We start from the raw sequence: 16,634 nt of genomic DNA on the forward strand, positions 1-16,634 counted from the left end.
GGAAAACGCTGACGAGCCAGAAGTATTATTAGTATTATTATTATTAATTTTAACAAAATGAAAAATTTTAGGAACAAAGGAAAATATTTTAAGTAAATGCTGCAGAGTCATTAGCTTATTTAGAAGCAGGAGACATGAAAAATGTGCAATGCCCTCGCCGGGATTTGAACCACGGACCTCTTGAATACGCGCCGCAATTGCTGGCCATTGCACCACGAAGGCATGTTAAAAAAGCGGTAGAAATACCTTATAATGTTAAATTTTGCGTTGTAAATATTTATCAAAACATACGTAAACAAGAATAATAATACTTTAAATGGAAAAATTTCAAATTTATATTAATTTTCTTTGTAACTCTTATACTTAAAATATACTGACATCTAAATATGAAATTCTTAAGCTGCTACGTCTTTCAAATAATTCGAATGTTTCATGAATCATTAAATGACTTACTTTGATTGAAATTAAGTATAAACATAATATAAATCTTTCTGAAGATTTTACAGAAAATTTGCCAAGTAGGAAAAAACTCGAGAATAAATAGTAATATTGTCTCTTTCTCTTATTCATTATAGTATTCGACGCTCGAATGAAAATACATGTGTTTGCATGTATAGAATTATGAACACCATTATGTATTGAGTCTTGATGGCATTTCGATTCTGATAAAGCTTGTCATCTTGAGAAATTACAAAAAATAAACTTCATCATAGATTGTAGCTGCCCACCTGTCATTCGGATTCTTTTCTTATTAATTTTCAACTGTGAAAGAAACCTTATTCGTTTGTAAATGTATTATCAAACAAAAAATGAAAATTTATAAATATGTTATAAATGCATTACCAAACAAAGTGATTATCTTTTCGCAAAATTTCGTTATTGAGAATATTTACCTTCTGACAAGTACGAAGAAAAATTAATTAAATCTCTACTTTCAAATCTATGAATAAAATTTGTATCGCATTATAAATTAATTAGCTCCATTTATAGATTTTCTGTTGCGTGTTTCACGTTTTTTATGAAAATAAAATAATCTCGGACTTCAAATAAAATCTTGAAATCTTTGCAATACCGTATTAGCAAAAAATATTTAATTTAAATGTTTTCGCGGGCCGCCAGTTTTAAACCACTGATTTAAAGTAAGCAATTCTGACATTAACGTTTAGCACATAATTTAGTGAAAAATATTTTATTAATCGAAATATCATTTACGAAAGCACTAAACAATTATCATATAATGATGCTTTTATTATTCTATTATCTACAGAGAAATCCTTCTAAAGCTATTTGCGGCAGTGAAAATTTTCTGTGCTTGAATCTGTATTAAATACAGTTTAAATTGAAAGAAATACACGCATCGTTTAATTTAAGTATTCGTCAGTATCATTACAGTAATGGCATGACTTACAAAAATGCAATTAAATTTAATCACCAGAAATAAGCTAAACCTGCAGAGCTCACATTTTAAACGCCTCCATATCTGTTAACTTAAAGAATAGGATTGTGCGCCAAAAATCCTTCTGGTTTAATAAGCACAAAGATGACGCCCATCTTTCACTTCTGCCAGTTTCATTTTAATATCTCGAAATGCATTTTATTCACAAAACAGATAAACTTTAGGAGAAACGGCATAGCCTTCTTAAGGGTATAGCGGTAAATGAGCCTTTACGTGCTAAGATTTATTACCTCATGAAATCAGCGTAATGGCGGTACGTATGAAATCTAACGAGTTCTCATTAGAAAAAGAATGGGGAAAAAACGTAAAAAATACGTTAGATAGTCACCGCGTCAAACATAATCACGAATCCAATATTTCCAAATCTTTCTACTTCGTCTTAATCACCTATATCCTTAAAAAGCCCATTTTCAATCTCTTCAAGACCGCTAGTGAGATTTTCGATTAAAAAAAAAAACATTTGAAACGAAAAAAAAATATATTCTAAAATCTTCAAGGAAATATTTAAGCACCATCGATTTTTCGAAATTTTCGCTTCAGATTATACACCGAGAGCAGCAGGAAGGAAACATCTCGGCACGGATGTTTAAGTAAGTAAGTGACGGAAAAGTTGTTTCTCTTGGAGAAATTTTTCTTTTTTAATCTCTGACTGACTGAAAGAGAGAGAGAGAGGGTCTTGCGTTTTAAAATGATGATGATAAAGTTTTAATTATAGTTGCTCTTTAAAAGGGCAAAGAAGAAGGTTTTAGAAATTAATGGTTTTCGCAGATTGTAGCCATTTTCTTATCGACTATAAAGAGAGTTAATGGCCTTCATAATGCGTCCAGGAATATAACACGTCTGAGTGATTTTTATGGAGGGATTTATTGTTGCCAAAAAGAGTATCGAGCGTCTTTAGTGTCTTTAAAATATATTGGTGCCACGAATCGCAAACTAAAACAGCGACAACACCTGTTTAGATCGGAACAATGTAATTAGGTAGTGAAGGATATGAAGTGAAAATGAAAAGAATGGCTTCCATATATTGTAACTAACTACTTTCAAGTTCTTCTAGAAAGGTATAAAGAAAAATGTCAAGTAACTTGAGGGTTATGGAGGGCGGTAAAAAGCGGAGATCTCTTTCCGTGGACGATATGATAATTAGCTAAATTACTATACTACAAGGTTTGCTCTTCTGAACGAAGTGGTGACTTCAACGTCCTGCTCCAAAATAAGGTTTTTGCCACTTCTGTGAGCAACGTGACGTCATTGTGCAGTTAGATGAGATGTGCAACATTGCCTTCAGCGTCAGAAAGTCAAAAGTTTCACCTTGAAAGAGTATAACCCTGTCTTTCTATTGCCTTTAATAGTTAGCGGAAGCTGACTGCTATTCCTTACTGCAGACTGAAAACTCAAATCCCGTGTGAGGGTTAGTTGTTTGTGTGCATCCTCCCTGTTGCGTGTGTAATAACGTCCTAACCCCTCGGGTGAGCACTGAATAACACTTTCGGTGATAACATGGCTAAATCTTCCATGCCTCGGCTATTGTAACAGATGCCTGAGGAGCAAGTCTTCGGCCATTCGGAAAGGGGAAAATGTTGAAATTCTAGCTTCAAATTCCATTTCTTGATCTCTACTTATGTATACTTTTAACTTCTAGCATGTTGAACCTATTAATTTACTACCTAAAGATTTGTCCTTGTTTTATTGCAATAGAATTAATTATCAACTAATTCTAAAACGGAAATAAATTTAGATAAAGTGAAGATGTAAATTTCCTTGAGAGTGTAGATTTTCATATATAGGGCAAACTCGCAGATGTCTAAAATTCAGAATAAAGCAGCACGTTCGTCTAAAATTCAGAAGAAAGCAGCCTTTGCAATCAGTAGTGACAAACAGAAAGGTATTAAGACGTCTTTAATAACATGCATCCGGTTGTTGGAATCTGAACCACAACTTTTATTTTCCGGAGACCAAAATTATCGCGTTAACTAATTCACATTTCAATATGGAATTATTGGAATCTTCTGAATTTCCATGAGTAGGAAAGTCATTGATCGCTTAGCTGGCTTCATTCCTGTTGGAGGTATGGGAAGACATCATTCATGTCACAGTTACGGGTATTTCAAAACCTATTCTCTCCTTTCGATCCATTCAAAGGCATCAACAACTTCAGCTGCGGTCAACTGTAATAGCTACACTTAGAACTCCAACAAAACGGAAGAGAAATGTTTAATATTTTGCTTTACTTATGCTGATTTTTACATTAAACCTCTTCTTTTGTTTACTAATGAATTATATAACGTTATTTTAATCAAACACTGCTTTAGTTTCATCTAAAATTAAAACATAAAACTACGCCGCAATAAGCAAATAAGATCATCGACCTGAGCTGAGACCCTCTACAATACCTTAGGCCTTTGGATACGTGACCCGAGGGAGTCTTACACAAAGCTAACTCGTATTGTGACCCATATGGTGCCCAACCATAGCTCCTACCAACAAACTGCAATCCTCCTCTCCTAGCAGTAAAAATAAATAAATAAATAATAATAAAAAATAAAAAGCAAAATAGAGAAGTAAATTTATTCTATTGTCATTGTCAGACAAATGGCATAAGTCTTAACGCGTATAAACTTCTAACAGAGTGGATATCAAATTAATTTGTTAGGTCATTCTTTTAGATTTAATCAATATGTTTCATGAAATGTTAGCATAGTTAATGCTTCGTGAATCGTTAGCTCAAGGTAATGGGGAACTTATTCATGGTTAGTATGGTTTTTATGCAATGTAATGTTAGATTTTAATAGTTAGTTCTTTTCCGCAAATGTAGGTTATTAAATGTATTGCTTTAAATATTCATCACTCTGGATCTTTCATCTGCTCAATTTAAACACAGAATCTTTTACAAGCATGATCAAAGAGGCGCGCAGCTTCAGGCTGAATCTGCGAGTCACTTCCAAACATTTATGCATTTGATTATAGGAAGAGTGTTATTCTGCTTTACTGTGCTTAGAACTCAGAAAGCCTTCTACTCGCTCTGGTGGCTTGAGGTACGGGGTGCACTTAAAGAAACCAAATGCCCAAAAAACATTTTAAGAATATTTTAGAGCTGTGTTTCTAACAAAATGATCATAATAATAGCCAACAACAGAACTATCGAAATAAAGGAAGAACGAGATGGTCCGCAGGGCTGTTGCTTCAATTGTGATTTCTGGAATCTAGCATTGAATTAAATAGGACAGCATCAATAGCTAGATCACACAAAGAACAGTGTATTTGCTGATGATTCAGCCTTGGTAATCAGTGGCCGCTCTAAAGAAGTATTGGAGGTCAACGTTAACACAACTCTGGAAACTTTCAGTGAACTTCGTGAGAATCAAAAAATAACAATATCCCAGGAAACATCAGAAGCCATAATACAACTCTAGTCCACTCAAAGGACTGATCAGATTACCGAAATTTCACGTTGACAAAAGCAAACTGAAAACTGTAAAACTGTAAAATCCCTAAGATATCTGTGAATTTTAATATATCATAAACTTAATTTCATTGAGCATCTACAACAAGTTACTAAAACCTCCAGTATAGCTAACAACCCATAACGAATGCAGGGGATCAGATGCGGCATGAACTCCCACGTACAAAAACTGGTACGTAACATTGTTATAGACAGAATATCACTGTATGATGCAGCGTTATGGACGCTCTTTGTATGATGAAAAAGCATAAGCAACTTCAGTCCATCCAAATGCCTTTCCTTTTGAATTATTCTTAAGCTTATAGAAAAACCTCAAATGCTGCCCAGTATTAGCTTACTATCAGCATCTTCCAGGAATATGCAAAGACTTCAGTTCTTCAGCTAAGAAAGATTGCAAAATTAAAAATAAGGTAATAGGTGCGTGCCAGCTTCTACACCTTAACAACTGATCCATATGAAACACTTCCATTTAGCAGAAATGACATCACACTATGCTTAAGGCAGAACAGATACCAAATATTCTTTCCGATTATTTATACAGATGACTCCGGAACAAACAATGGAAAAAGATGAGCCATAAAATTCTGTCTCAATTATTATAACACAAAAGAGTTAAAATTTCTGCTCAATGTAGATAATAGCGAATTTCAATCCGAAATGTTCCTACAGGCAATCAATGAAAGCATAAATCAACATTTCCCGAGGACCTGCATTTATACAGATTAACTCTTGGCCATGCACACAATCGCGAACATGAATAATAAATCACCATTAGTTCAGAAATTCTCAACACGTTGTCCAATGCCTAAGGCCAACTTTCTTTGTAACTTGGATTAAAGCACATGCTGGGTAAACAAAGAGGCTGACGTATTAGTCAAGGAAGCAGCCCAGGGAATAATTGCCATGAAAATAAGGATTCTCTGGCCAACTTCACTCCTGAAAATAAAATTGTAAAAGACAATCAAAAAATCATGGTAACAATGGTAAAACGCTACCAATACAGGGAGGCTAATTTACAATCTCTTTCCCTAAGTTGACTATTCTCCAATTCATGTTACCAGAAAGACAACGTGGTTTATCATGTAACGCAACCCCCTTCCCACTTAATTCTATGCAAGCAATCTCTCTTCAACAAATTCCTATGCATGCGGAGAAAGGGGTAACCCCGTATATTGTCTTTTTTATTGCTTGTCTGAAGAAGCCAAAGTCAGTAGGATATAATTCCCATTATAAGATACGATTCAAGAATAAGCACTTAAGGAATAAAACTGCCAGTGTTGTTAAACGTTCTAGCTTTCAAAAGTCAAGCGCTATGCAGCACCAAAGAAGTGCTAGAGTAACAGCGAAACAAAGCAGTTAAATGCAGTTATAATATTTGAGCATCCAAGTTCACAGGAAAGCAATACGCACTGCTTACAAGATGAAACAGACATGGAGCACTCATAAATAGTGCAAGGAGCTATGTTTATGTATCTCTAAGCAACGAATGGTGAGGTGTGATGAACATTTCGTACGCAGTTAAATGCCTTACCAGCCCAAACAGGTTAACGTATTATCTAAGAACAGTGTATAGTTAAGTGTTCCTGTTACAGCCATTGCATGTATACAATGCGTAATGCATACTCTAGGCAGCAATCTAAATGCCCCAGCTGTCCAAGTGCAAGCATAAAACGGGACAACTGATAACACCGTCAGCGGTGACAGAGTTTGCGATGTTGATTGCACCAAACAACACTAGCACCTCGGCATCAGAACAGCACCATGGGGCACATGAATGCGATGTTAATGTGGATACCTAATGTTTAGGGCCTTTACCTACTTACTCAGAGCAAATAATAGGTGGCCTTTACATTTATGCCTAACCTAACCTATAGGAAGAATGAAAGAAACTAGTAGAGCAAAACAAATTTTAATTTCAATATTGCTTCGTTTTCAGCAAAGTACGTTTTAAGAAAATATTCATCATCCTCATGACTATGCTCGAAACGCATCTCATCACTTTTTCACACAACAGCTGCCTTATCACAGTGCTGAACAGCTGCAACAGTTTGACACAGTTACGCATCTTTTCCCATTCAGCGGGGAATAAGGTTTTCAGTTTCCATTTTATAAAATTAATCATTCCGTTAACGTTTAACATATTAAACGACATTCCAGTCATTTGTTTCTGACAATATACATTCCGTTTGGAACACATCAGTCACTAGTGGTAGACACTGTGATAACCATGCATGCGCACATCGAACGGAACGCGTTTTCGCCTCTCTCTCACTTGACACAGTAGGCAGAAAGCACTCGAGGCTTTGTCGTAATCGCATAAACCAAACCTCATTTAACACAGAGTTGAGATTATATAACAAGAAACTAATGTCACGGTAATAGATGTTACGTGCTGTACGGCAATGGAATATCATATGATACTAACTTTATGTAGATTATATTTGTTTTGTTCGTTTTAAAATAAAGTGTTCTTCCTGTTCGTACGTATGCTATATGAAAATGCTCCCATCTAGTCCACGTTAAATATGTCTAGAAGCCACCTCACGATGAATGCATCACAGACACTATACGTTATTTTCGGACTTCATTAGTCACCAGTTGTAGACACTAAGCTCTTCTTTCGGGCACGCTTGTTATCAGTGACTGACAGTATATTTATCGTTCAAGTTGCCTCAGTCATTATCGGCAGACCATATACAATTTAAAATATTATATTCTTGTGTGAAATCTATCTTCTATCAAATTCTTCACTTATCTTCTGTAGCACATCGGTAAAATCAGATATGAGCTAAACGGAAAAAAAGACAAAATATATACTTGGCGCTTAACGTGTTCACAAATGAGAAATTTAAGTGTAATAAAGAAAAATATCAATAATATGTCTAATTGCTAAAAACTAAAATTGATTTGTAATTTAAACAGTTGATTATTTTAATGAACATTCGTAGTTTTTATTAATTTATGAAATTAGTTTCTAACTCCGAATGATGCATAATTTCAACAAAATTATGTTTTTCAAATTTTTATAATGTTTTAAACATTTTAGTTGTTCAACATCTATAAGTGTTAAACTACAACTGAAACCTTACAATTTAAAATCTGAAAATTTTAAATTGTAAGGTTTTGCTGTTTTACTTCTTATATACTTATTTTATTATTATTATATTTTAGAGACACAGCATTTATCAGTGCACTACTAAAAATTGCTCATTCTTTTAGGCAAAGGAAAAATTATATAATGTTTTGCATTACAATTGTTTGAAGTTATACCGTAATTCTTTTACAAGGTCTTTCGAAAATTTAAAACGAAGAAAACCTTTTTATCGATTACTTGTAAAGGTTGACACAAGCGAACTTCAAATGCTGTTCCGAAACACATCTGTATTCTGCAGAAGATCTGTAGACGTGATGCAGAAATTTGAAGAACAGACTGCAAGGAAGAAAACAAATGACGGGTAAAATAAATCAGGAAGACAGATTGGTAAATTGAGTTCTAAAAGAAAATCTTCAAACGACCCTTGATTTGACAATGAATCACGAATCTTGTATTAGTTCTGCTAAATAAAGAAAACAACTATTTGTTAAATAATGGATTATATGTATTAACATTATTTGCGAAAACCTCGTTCATATACTTTATATTCTTGGAGCTCCTTTTGAAAATTAGTATTTAACAGACATAGTGAGTAATTTTATTCTATGTATTAGATATTGCTTCTTCAAATTTTATTTCAGTACATAGAAAGCATACTATGTAATTAACACCTTGGACACTGGACCATATAAATTAGCAGAGCTGTATCATAGGGTATGGAGGATTTCAAAAATAGTTTGAATGGAATTTTACGTCAGTTTATAATTATTAATGGCATATGGTTTCATTATTGTACATGTTAAAAGAAACGCTAGGGAAAAGATTAAGTAAAGAATTGTTAACTGTTAAAGACAGTCTATCATAAATCTTAATATCTTAAAAAAAATCTTAATATCATAAATTCAAACATTTGTCATTTTATAAGAAATCAGTTGGTACATACAGTAAAACTCAGAATTATATGTTTTTTAATGCAACGTTCACATAATTTAAACTAAAATGCTTTTTATTCCCATGATCAAAAAGGCTATTTCATAACCATAATCAATTTTTATATTAGCAGCTGAATTGACCAAAATCATTATTTGAAATTCAAATTTTTTATCTACGTTTGGTTTATTTGTCATTGCACATTCATTCATTCAAAAATATGAAGAAATTTCTAAGGTTCTGAGATGTGTATGATTTTCATGTTAAAAAAGAAGTCAATATTCATAGTACTATTTTCAAAATTTGGATATGTCTGCCCACTAAAAGGGCACGATCGCCGTAGAATATCAATAAGTAAACTGCATCAAGCAGTTGATTTTAGGCAGATAAGCCTTTGCCTGCTTTACCCTAACCTAAATAATCCAATCTAATCCAAGTTACTTAGAAGAGAAAAAGGCCGATATAGAATTTAAAAGTCGGCAGAATTTTCAACCCTAGAATTACACTTTAGATTTTGAGCGGGAAGGTGCAGTTGCCCCTCGCTCCCTATTTTTAACTTCTCTAATTTTTCTTGTCCTTTGTGTTACATGTTTGATCAGATAGCCTGGCTCAGTAAAAGTAGGCGGTCAGTGTAACTCTGATTAAAAATCCGGTCATAACCACGTGCAGTGCTGATAAGGACCACGTGTTTCTGAGACTTCTTCCCTTTATTTTTCTTCTTTCTAGGTATTTCTTTCTTCTGAGGAGGAGGGACCTTTAGCTGCCCTCGAAATCGATTGAGTGTTTCAATATACTTGCGCTAAATAGAAGGTTGTTTTTACGATTTTGATTGTCACATTAGCGTGTTTCTCTTCTAGTCTACATTCTTTCATATTTATAACGACGTACACATCTTTCAATGTCTTATACCTCTTTTCTTTGTTCAAAGGGACAATTTGCCCAGAAGGACTATTAATTTCGTTTTGGCATTTTGCGTAGAATCACTAAAAACGGTGTATCGCTATTCAAATTGTTGCTGCCAGATATTATCGCCCCATGCTATATTTAAACAAATTAAATAATGAAGGATCTGCATTAATGTATGTACGTATCTCGCATTGTTTTGCACAACGGTCCCTAGAGCCATCAAATTTTGAATAACGTAATCTTGCACCGAATATGGGAGTCTGGAAGCCCTAACGTGGCATTTGAAATTTGTTTTATTACTGATTTCATATTTTGTAACACCTTTCACGAATTTTTGATTAACAAACTCAACTATTTCAAAGCGAGCAATGGCAACACTACAGAGAAAAACCATTTTTGTTTCCAGCGCACGAGACTGTGTATCGGAAATTCTAAAGATATGCTAATTTTAAAATTATTTTGTGATATTGACGTTGAATTTAATTTTATAGTTTAAGTGCAAAGAACACCATATTTAATAAAAAGGTAGCACGAAAAATGTTAAAAAGGCGCCCCTTTGGACGCAATGTAAAATCTGAAAGCGTTTTTTTTCTTGTGTGTGTGTGTGTGTGTGTGTCATGGCGACATCGTCTGCGGTTTTTCACAAAAACAGTTTCATCAGACAGCGTGCAGTGACATCTATGGGTTGCGAAAGATGACATACCACAATAATAAGAGAAAACATTGAACCTAAACTTATATCACATATATATTCCGAAATCTAACAAGAAAATTCTTTTAACAAAGCCTTAAAATGTTAGTTATTATTACTTTTTTAAATCAATAATGTAAGTAAGTAATATATGTCTACTGCTCTGAAATTAAAATTCAGATAAAATGCAGCTATTAATGTTCATCTTTATTAATGAGCTATTGATTTAGTAGTTTAAAAGCCATAATTGTAAAAAAAATAAATATTCTGAAGATTATTTTTAATAATCTAATCCCTATCATTTCTTTTTATGCGATTTAAATGAAAATAACAAATTAAAAACGGAAATTTTCAAGTTTTTAGTTTTTTTGCATAATGTATGTTACAAAAATACCTACTATGGAAACAAATGCATATAAGAGTGAGAGTTTTATTCTTTATTGAAATTACCTTAGAAGATCGGCGTATTGATGCATATACTTCAATCGAGAGAAAATCAAAATTAAAGCTCAAGGTCACTCATCATTTTAAGCATTACATGTACATATATTTTTACAAAAGTAAGTATATTCTAATTCAGGGTCTCCAACTTTTTCTGTCCCTAAGAGCACATTCTAGAATATCACTTGGACGGCGGGCCCCATTTACGTTTTCAAGCTGAATTTATAGTTGGATAGAGTTAAAAATACATGCTCATGAAAAAAAGAAATCGGTCGCATTTCGCTTTGTGCTCGTATCTGTGTTGGACGTAATTTCTATTTTATTAAAAATGAGAAAACTTTCAAATACAATTTTATTGAAAACTAAAACATTTTTATTACGATCGCACGGCGGCGGGCACACGTTAATCGATCGGCGGGCGCCATAGTCCCCGCGCGGGCATATAGTTGCGAACCCCTGTCCTAATATATACCTTTTCATGAAATGTAGTTCAACATATGTTTAGAAGAATTTATTTTTACTTTCAGCCGAGGAAAACATATACAATTTCCTAAATGGAAAAAGTTTTGTCCGAAATGTCTTTGTCCCAAATAAACCGGATAATCTTAAATTTTTTAAAAAAGGGGGAAAATATTTTGTAAAAGAATCAAAAATGAATATATTTTAAAAGAAATGTCGTATGTTATATGAAAAAAGCATGCATTTTGTAACCAAAATATTCCTTATGGATGTTTGTAAAGTTTTTAACAAGCACATAGTACTTTATTGATATTATTCTCTACATGTTTCATATTAAATTTCATTTTAGGGATGCTGATTCTGCCTGCAGAAGAGGATTTATGAAAATATATGAACAGCACCCAACTTCTCCTGATGATTCTTCCGATCAGCCTGAATTCGGCAATTTCTGTGGCAGATTAAGTGAAAGAAGTGTCACGTTCTATTCCAAATCAAGCAGTGTCACGCTTCTAATAGTGGTCCCAAGCAGGGCGTTTATCCCTTCAACATCTCCATTCAGCCTGTTTCTCACATTCCGGTTTTTAACCAAAAATAGGATTTACTCTCTTCCTAACAGTGGCTTCACATCATCCCAGTATGGAAATCCAATTCCCGGGACATTTTGTGACAGAATGTTTCTGAACTGCCACTACCGCCGTTGCAAGTTACGCAGTCCAAACTTTCCAGGATTTTATCCGCGTAACATAACTTGCAATTATTTTATCAAGCAAATGCAAGTTCCTCATGCCAGTGTAGCAGCCATCGTACTGTCTCAGACCAATGACTATAAAATATTCATTCCTAGAGGGGGAGATTCCCCTTCTGGAAATTCTGCATCAGGTTTGAGAAGCAGTTCTTCATTATCTACGGACTGCTCTGGAGCTTCAAGTGATGCCGTTAGGGTTTATGATGGACCCACATCAACTATGCCACTTTTAGCCCAGTTCTGTGGAGATGGAGTTATGTCACCAGTTGTTTCCAGTGGGCCAGATCTTCTGATTCAGTTATACAGTGCTCCATGCAGTGCACTAGGAAGTTCAAGGCTTGAAATTGAAGTCTCTGTGAGATTTGAACCTGAGATTGCTGCCTCCATGCAAAAGGACAGACATAGATGCGCTTATATTATAGACGCAAATCGTCATAGACGATGGGGAGTTATTATAAGCCCGAAGTATACAATGCCAGAAAATTCTTCATGCACATACAAATTCATTGGTGCATCTAGCTATGATCGAATATGGTTGTATTTTGTATCTTACCTCTCAAGAGAAAAGACAACTATTATAAAGGATAGTGAAGATGAAAATATGTGTACTTTCAGCAAACTAGAAATGTTCGACAGCGACGAACGATGGCTTGTTCTGGATCTAGATGACGGTTATGAGACATATCCTATGCATTTTTGCGGAGAAACTGTAACTCCGAAAATATGTGCTCATGCTGCAGACTACCCTCCTTACTTTTCCCCTGATCGACCATGCAGATACCCCGAAGAAAGTTATTTGTCATCTGGGCCAACATTTGTTCTCAGGCATTCATTTTTATCCACACTGGATATCATAGACGTATTCAGTTACAGTAACTTCATCGTACGTTACGAATTTGTGGACACCAGACAAGATGGTATTGCTATTGGAAGAACAGAATGCGACAGGAGATTTGATAGCCGATCTGCGAAAGGGGGATTCATTTCGAATCCAAAAAATATTTTCTTTTATGGCCGGGGAGGTCGGGAAAATATCTCTTGTGCTTTTCATTTTGTTGGTTTACCATCCGAAAGAGTTCGAATTACTCTTTTCAATATACGATTGTCCCTTGCATCCTCTGACACTCAGTGTGAAACTTACTTTGATGCTATGACACAGCGGCATCTTTGTGTTGCATCTCCAGAAGATCGTGTCCGACGAATGGCATGTATAAGCGCCATTGAATATTGGGATAGTCATTCTTCCATAATAGGGTGTATCTGCAATACTTCAACAGCTGATAAATCCGCACGGTATGTTTTCGATTCGCTCGTCAGCAACGTAAAGCTGGTGTTTGCTGTTAACTTTATGACAGCATTTGAAGATTTCAATGACTTTGGCTTCGATGCCAAGTTCGAGTTTTTTAACTCAACTCTTTGTGACACTCATGTTTTTGACGGTCAGACTGGTGTAAGCCCAGAAGGCACCATTGAATTTTATGTACCTCATGGAAGGACTAACTTCACTAGTGGTGAGGACATGTCTCGTCCGCTCCGCTGCAGATGGCAAATAAAAGCTATGACTGAAAAGTACCTCTACCTGCAATTCAAGGGTTCCGAGTCTCCACCAGAAGATTGCAAAGAAGGTGTGTGGGTGCTCGTATACTTAGACACTCATCAAGTAAAGCCAACTACCAGTGCATGCATTGTATCAGAAAGTAACCTCAATCGGGTGACCATAAAAGAGTACCATGTATTTTCCCAGTCTTGGTATAATGATACATACAGCATTGTTGACAATAACAGGGATTACATGTTCATAGAAATAATAGCATATTCGAGCTGGAAGGGGATTAAACTTCACTTCCATTGGATGGAAGTTACCAAACCTTTCTATAGGAGTCTCTCAGGGCGTCCATTAAGAAATGTTGACTGCATTTTTGAATGCCCAGAAATTGGAGCTTGCATAGATCCCCACCTCTGGTGCGATGGTGTTGATCACTGTCCGTCAGGATTCGATGAATCTCCAGCAAACTGCCACACTTTAGCTAGAGGTCTTGAATATCTGTCATTAATAATTATTATGGCAGCTGTAGTGCTGTTGATCGCTGGGCTTTTAATAGCCTGGGCAGTTGTAAGGCATCGACATCACCACCACCGTTCTTGCGGTCGCGAAGCCAATGAAAGGACGAAAAATTGCAGTCACAGATTGACACCTACGGATGATTACCAGATGGAAAGTCCGATTAGTTGACGATACTAGTGAGAAATTTGAGTTTCTGTTGCTATCCGAATCATTTTGCTTTGTGAACGAAATTTTTTCTGAAATTTAACGTTTACTGTGAAGTTACATTTTTGATATTTATATTTTTGATGTGTATTAAACAATGAACTTCAATGTGTCTGAGTCCAGGACTTTAAATTTTTCACCTACTCATAGATTGTTAAATTATAATTAATGTGGTCATGTTGCAGTTATACACGTTAAGTTTTGTAATAATGTGCTAGTCATTTTCCTTCATTTCGAGATCATTCTCTTTTGACATTTTCAACGAATTATTGTATGAAATGTATATCTTTTCCAAACATGTAGTTAGAGAGATATAAAAAATTTTGTTAAATTCTTTCCATATTTCTTTCAGCATATAGCACATAAAAATTTATAAATGAAAGTTTTTTGTTAATTTTTGAGAATGTCATAGACAGAAACAATTTCATAACAGTTAATGTATTGTTAAAATATGTAAATACAAGATTAGATGCACTGCATGTGTATTCAAGAAATATTCTATGATGGAACCAAAACGAGAAGTATTTGATAGGAACAGCTTGGTTTATCAGTAATATACTCAAACATTTACAACCAATGATCACGACGTTCATCACCTGTACTCTCAACTCACAGTTTGTAACTGCTTTTGATTTAATAGCTAGTAACTTATTTTATTCAAGTTCATTAATTAAGGCGTAATTTATTTTATATTTATGTTTGTGATTTTATTACACATTATACTCAGTATCGGTCTGTTTATACCATATGAGTTTTAATAATAAATGGAAATGCTATCTTAAATGAAAAGATTTTAAGTTGTTAAAAAACATATAATTTCTAGAAATTTTGGCAATTTTTTCTTAAGTGTATAAGGTATTTCTGCCCCCTTCTTGGCGAGCCTTCGCGGTATAGTGGTCTGCACGATCAGCGCGGTTCGATTCCCGGCCAAGGCGTTGCATATTTTTCATCTTTCCTGCTCCCAAAATACCTAATGTCCCTACAGTGGCGCCCGAACTAAAAGGGTGTTGGATGATGATTCTCCTCACCCAGGATATGGCGACTGGGTCCCCTAAAAATCTCAGTCGCTCTTTAAAAGGGGGATTATATAAGATATTTCTCCTGCTTTCTTAGCGAGCCTTAGTAGTTTAGTGGTCTGCAAGCTCAGCGCGTAATTGAGAGGTCCGTGGTCCGATTCCCGGCGAAGGCGTTGCTAATTTTCCATCTTTCTTGCTTCCAAAAAATACCTAATGTCTCTACAGGTGATTATAATTTACTTTTCCCGCATAAGTACTAACATTATCGTACACTAAGCATAACTTTATATTACTTTATGAGCAGTTACAATGATTCTTCGGCTGTGTCTTACTTTTAATAATTATAAATATGCTATCAGCAGACAGGAAACCATGTAATAAGCTGCTGTACCGTAATTAGAACTTTTCAGAATTAGTGTTTATTAATTATTTATTTATTTTTCAGCATTAGTGTTTGGAATCATGCGGCATAATTGCAAATTCAATACATTGGTGAGCATTACATCGGAAAATTACATATTTTTATACATGATATACATTTTTACATACAATTTTTAAATATATTTTTCAAATATTTTCTGAAATAGAAATTTTTATTCAGAAAAATGTGTCATTAGATAATTGGAGGTGTATAACATGAAGGTATGCAGTAGTTAACATGAGGGTATATATCAAAAGTCTTGGATATCAAAAATCGAATAAATCAATTCAAAAATATCCAAAGTCAATATCGAAAGTCGAATATATAATATGAAAATTTTTTGGACGAGTACGTAAATTTATTGTGATATTTTCTATTAGTTTACTGAATAGAAATTAAACTGCTTTTTTGTAGATTGTTACCATATGAAATCAGATAGTTTGTTCAAGTCTGAAGTGTTTGCCCTAGGATATTACTAAGTAATTGCTGAAACCAAATCTTATCGTTTTCCTCAGTATATGTACGGAAGTGAAATGCTTAGGTAACTTGGCAGTCGAACAAGTAGGGATCTATTCAACCTATGGCACAACAAATGCAGCTGTTAATATGATATAATCCGAATCTATTTAGGTAAGAAACAAATGGGCCGTGATCTGTTAAGAAAATGGCGAGACTACGATTTGTTGAAATAAGGTTTCTTGAGGGAATAGGTAGCAACGTGTATGTTCTTTCTAGTATCTTCTTGA

General features: G+C 34.6%; 1 protein-coding gene across 3 annotated transcripts in view; it reads left to right on the forward strand.

Moving 5' to 3' along the window:
* LOC118181416 (uncharacterized) overlaps positions 1-14,833 on the forward strand; it is a 187,810-nt gene extending 172,977 nt beyond the window's left edge. For all 3 annotated transcript variants that reach the window (XM_035350563.2, XM_035350571.2, XM_035350577.2), the window contains one exon: positions 11,787-14,833. In XM_035350563.2, the coding sequence (XP_035206454.1) occupies positions 11,787-14,415 (2,629 nt within the window). In that variant the 3' untranslated portion in view covers positions 14,416-14,833. The remainder of the gene's footprint in view (positions 1-11,786) is intronic.
* Positions 14,834-16,634: the final 1,801 nt, after the last annotated feature.

The sequence above is a fragment of the Stegodyphus dumicola genome, chromosome 9 (assembly GCF_044657685.1).
Source record: "Stegodyphus dumicola isolate Sdum_Otavi_A_Nest chromosome 9, ASM4465768v1".
Lineage (NCBI taxonomy): Eukaryota > Metazoa > Arthropoda > Arachnida > Araneae > Eresidae > Stegodyphus > Stegodyphus dumicola.